General features: G+C 41.6%; 1 protein-coding gene across 1 annotated transcript in view; it reads left to right on the plus strand.

Annotated features, from left to right (window-relative positions):
• The window catches only part of ANAPC1 (anaphase promoting complex subunit 1), a 126,337-nt gene that overhangs the window by 13,320 nt on the left and 108,123 nt on the right, over positions 1–4,894 (plus strand). The window contains exon 7 of the mRNA XM_011953099.1: positions 4,533–4,606. Coding sequence (XP_011808489.1) covers positions 4,533–4,606 — 74 coding nt within the window. The remainder of the gene's footprint in view (positions 1–4,532; positions 4,607–4,894) is intronic.

Below are 4,894 nucleotides of genomic sequence, written 5' to 3' on the forward strand. Positions count from 1 at the left end.
CAAAGTGTTGGGATTACAGGTGTGAGCCACTGCGCCTGGCTCAAGTTTTTTTCTGAGGAAAAAAAAAAATAGAGCCTTACATGTATGCTGTGTAATTTTTTTTTTTTTTTTTTTGAGACGGAGTCTCGCTCTGTTGCCATCCTGGAGTGCAGTGGTGCGATCTTGGCTCACTGCAACCTCTGCCTCCCGGGTTCAAGTGATTCTTGTGCCTCATCCAAGTAGCTGTCTGTAGTCATGTGCCACCATGCTGCTAATTTTTGTATTTTTAGTAGAGACATGATTTTGCCATGTTGGCCAGTCTGGTCTTAGACTCCTGGCCTCAAGTGAACCGCCTGCCTCAGCCTCCTACAAATATTTCTACATGCTTATCTCTAAATTTTTAAGTTTGGCCAAACGTAGGACAATGAGGACTTGAAGGCTGAAAAAAATTATATTCTTTGACATTTTTATTTTAGGACTTTATTCTAAGTACATACTCTGAAATTTCACTGGGGCTTTTTATCTTTTTTTTTTTTTTCCTCCTCTGAGACGGAATCTTACTCTGTCACCCAGGCTGGAGTGCAGTGGCGCGATCTCAGCTCATTGTAACCCCTGCCTCCCGGGTTCAAGTGATTATCCTGCCTCAGCCTCCCGAGTAGGTGGGATTACAGGCACATGCTGCCACGCCTGGCTAATTTTTTACATTTTTGGTAGAGATAGGGTTTCATCATGTTAGCCAGACTGGTCTCGAACTCCCGACTTCAGGTGATCCACCTGCCTCGGCCTCCCAAAGTGCTGGGATTACAGGCGTGAGCCACCGTGACCAACCAGCTGCTTTTTATCTTCTATATTATATATGGGCAAACTGCAGGCCGTGGGCTAAATCTGGCCTGCAGCATGTTTTTGTAAAGCTTGTGAACTAAGAATGGTTTTTTTTGAGATGGAGTTTTGCTCTTGTCGCCCAGGCAAGAATACAATGGCACGATCTTGGCTCACTGCAACCTCCGCCTCCCGGGTTCAAGTGATTCTCTTGCCTCAGCCTCCCAAATAGCTGGGATTACAGGCATTTGCCACCACACTCAGCTAATTTTGTATTTTTAGTAGAGACGTAGTTTCACCATGTTGGTCAGGCTGGTCTTGAACTCCTGACCTCAGGTGATCCACCCGCCTCGGCCTCCCAAAGTGCTGGGATTACAGGCTTGAGCCACCGCGCCCGGCCCAAGTCTATAATTTCTAAAATAGCATGGTACTGGTGTAAAAGTAGGTACATAGACCAATGGAACAGAATGGAGAACCCAGAAATAAAGCCAAATACTTGTGATCAACTGATCTTTGACAAACAAGCATGCAAAAACATAAATTGGGGGAAGGACATCATCCTGTTTAGTAAATGATGCTAGGAAAACTGACACCTTTTTTGGAAGAATGAAACTGGATTTTTTATCTCTCATACAAAAGTCAGTTCAAGAGGGATCAAAGACTTTAAAAGCCCTGAAACCATAAAAATTCTAGAAGATAACCTTGGAAGAACTCTTCTGGGCATTGGCCTAGGCAGGGAATTTATGACTAAAACACCAGAAGCAAATGCAACGAAAACAATAAATAAATGGGACCTGATTAAAATAAAGAGCTTCTGCACAGCAAAAGAAATGTCACAATAGACAGATAACTCACACAGTGGGAGAAGATATTTGCAAACTCTGCATCCAACAAAGCACTAGTATCCAGAATATATAAGGAACTCAGATCAGCAAGAAAAAACTCAAAAAGTGGGTAAAGGACATGAGTAGACAGTTCTCAAAAGAAGATATACAAATGGCCAGCAAACATGAAACTGCTCAGCATCAGTAATCATTAGAGAAATGCAAATTAAAACCACAGTGAGATATCACCTTAGTCTTTCAGGAATGGCCATTATTAAAGAGTCAGAAAAACAATAGATGTTGGCATGGATGTGGTGGAAGGGGAATGCTTATACACGGCTGGTGGGAATGTAATCAATATGACATCTGTGGAAAACAGTATGGAGATTCCTTAAAGAACTAAAAGTAGATCTACCATTCAATCTAGCAGTCCCGTTACTTGGTATCTACCCAAAGGGAAAAAAAAGTCATTATATGAAAAAGACACATGCACATGTTATGTTTATTGCAACACAATTCACAATTGCGAAGATAGGGAACCAGCCTAAGTGCCCATCGACCAATGAGTGAATAAGGAAAATGTATATATACACCATGGAATACTAATCAGCCATAATGAGGAAATGAACTAATGTCTTTTGCAGCAAGTTGGATGGGATTGGAGGCCATGATTCTTTTTTTTTTTTTTTGAGACGGAGTCTCGCTCTATCGCCCAGGCTGGAGTGCAGAGGCGCGATCTCAGCTCATTGCAAGCTCCACCTCCCAGGTTCACGCCATTCTCCTGCCTCAGCCTCCCGAGTAGCTGAGACTACAGGCGCCCGCCACCTCGCCGGGCTAGTTTTTTGTATTTTTTAGTAGAGACGGGGTTTCACCGTGTTAGCCAGGATGGTCTCGATCTCCTGACCTCGTGATTCGCCCGTCTCTGCCTCCCAAAGTGCTGAGATTACAGGCGAGAGCCACTGTGCCCGGCCTGGAGGCCATGATTCTAAGTGAAGTAACCCAGGAATGGAAAACCAGATAACTGCACGTTCTCACTTAGAAGTGAGAGCTAAGCAAGGAGTATGCAAAGGCTGTGTGCAGAGTGTTGTAATGGACTTTGGAGACTCAGAAGGAGGAGGGTGGGAAGAAGGTGTGGGATAAAAAAACTACATATTGCGTACAACATACACTACTCAGGTGACAGGTGCACTAAAATATCAGAATCCCCCACTATATAATTCTGTGTCAGCAAAAGCCACTTGTACCCCCAAAAGAATTAGGGCTGCTCAGCTGTTAATGTAAGGCAAATAATCCAAAACACATCTGGTCCCAAGTATTTTAGATAAGGGATACTCAACCTATGTGTACACTCATGAGCTCTACGCACTTGGCACTTAATTAGCCTTTTTTCAAATCCAAGTGGTAAAATTCAACATGCAAATAAATGGCTTAAAAAAAGATTTGGCCAGGTGCGATGGCACACATCTGTAATCCCACCACTTTGGGAGGCTGAGGCGGGTGGATCACCTGAGTTCAGGAGTTTGAGACCAGCCTGCCGAACATGGTGAAATCCTGTCTCTACTAAAAACACAAAAAAATTAGCCAAGCGTGGTGGCGGGCACCTGTAATCTTAGTTACTTGGGAAGCTGAGGCAGGATAATTGCTTGAACCTGGGAGACGGAGGTTGCAGTGAGCCAAGATTGCACCACTGCACTCCAGCTGGGCGATGAGAGAAACTCCATCTCAAAAAAAAAAAAAAAGTAAATAACAAGTTTCAATTCTTAGCTCTGCCATTTTCTCATTGTGCTGCTTTGAGCAGATCATTAGTGCTTTCTTTGCTATAGTTTCCTTATGTATTACAGGAATATTATCATTTACCTGTTAGGACTTATGCAAAGTTAAACTAGCTAAATGTATATAGGCTTTGACACAGGGCCTAGTAGGTACTAAGTATACAATGAATGGTAGATGTTTATTAGCAGTGTGTTTATCTTGTCCTATGAATTGTGTGCATAACGAAGGGCAGCAACATACAGCACCTGTCATGTTGTGGTGCAAGAGGTAGACACTTGCCAAGTCTTAAATAAATTGCTTATAGATTTTAATCTCTTTCTGCTTTGAAAGAAAGCCTCTCTTCACTCTAAAAAATATCATTCCTTAAAAAGTGTAGGCTTTTGGCCAGGTGCAGTGGCTCACACCTGTAATCCTAGCACTTTGGGAGGCCGAGGCAGGTGGATCACCTGAGGTCAGGAGTTCAAGACCAGCCTGGCCAACATGGTGAACCCCCGTTGCTACTAAAAATCCAAAAAGCTAGCTGGGCGTGGTGGTGTGTGCCTGTAATCCCAGCTACTTGGGAGGCTGAGACAAGAGAATCGCTTGAACCTGGGAGGTGGAGGTTGCAGTGAGCCGTTATCATGCCCCTGCACTCTAGCCTGGGCAACAGAGTGAGACTCTGTCTCAAAAAAAAAAAAAAAATGCAGACTTCTAATTTACTTGAAGTAGTTTTTTTCTTCCTTTTTTAAAAATGCACTCCTTTATCAGCAGGTGTGGGAGAATAAATTTCTTTCTTAGCTGCCAAAGAAACACTGCCAGTAAGAGAGGATTAAAAAAAAGACTGCTTTATGCATATTACTCCATTTGTTCTGCACTGTGATGATGACTACTGTTTGCAGAAATTCCCTGGGCTATATTGATTTCCCTCTGTTCTTGCATTGATAGAATTATTCTAAGGGGAGAGATTTCTAGGAGTGAAATAGAAGAGAATGTGAAAAATAGTATGTACAAAGTTTAGAAGATTGCCTTTTGAGATAGTAGGTTTCTAGTTGCTTGTGTAATCTGGAGAAGACACTTCTTTGCAAGAGAAGTGCAAAATTTGTGCACAGACGTATTCATATTGTATTGGTAATTAATTGATTATTTGTTTATTGCTAGAGAACCTTTACCCACTATGTTCAGCATGCTGCACCCACTAGATGAAATAACTCCACTTGTTTGTAAATCTGGAAGTAAGTGTATTTTTATATTCTTTTAGATAAGCTCTTTTTTTTGACTTTGATGAGGGAGATTATAAAGGCGCTTATATGAAAACTGACTTATAAAAATAATACAGTGTAAACATTTTACAAAAGTAACTTCTATTTTGAATTTCTTGAATATCATGGTATTAACTGCTCAACAGTTATTTTGAGTAAAAATAAGGCATGTAAATCAATGAGGAATACTGATATATTTATTAACCTACCTGTAGATCACTTTGTTCTTTTTTTTTTTTTTTTTTTTTGAGACGAAGTCTC

This window comes from Colobus angolensis, unplaced genomic scaffold, assembly GCF_000951035.1.
Source record: "Colobus angolensis palliatus isolate OR3802 unplaced genomic scaffold, Cang.pa_1.0 Scaffold356, whole genome shotgun sequence".
Taxonomy (NCBI): Eukaryota; Metazoa; Chordata; class Mammalia; order Primates; family Cercopithecidae; genus Colobus; species Colobus angolensis.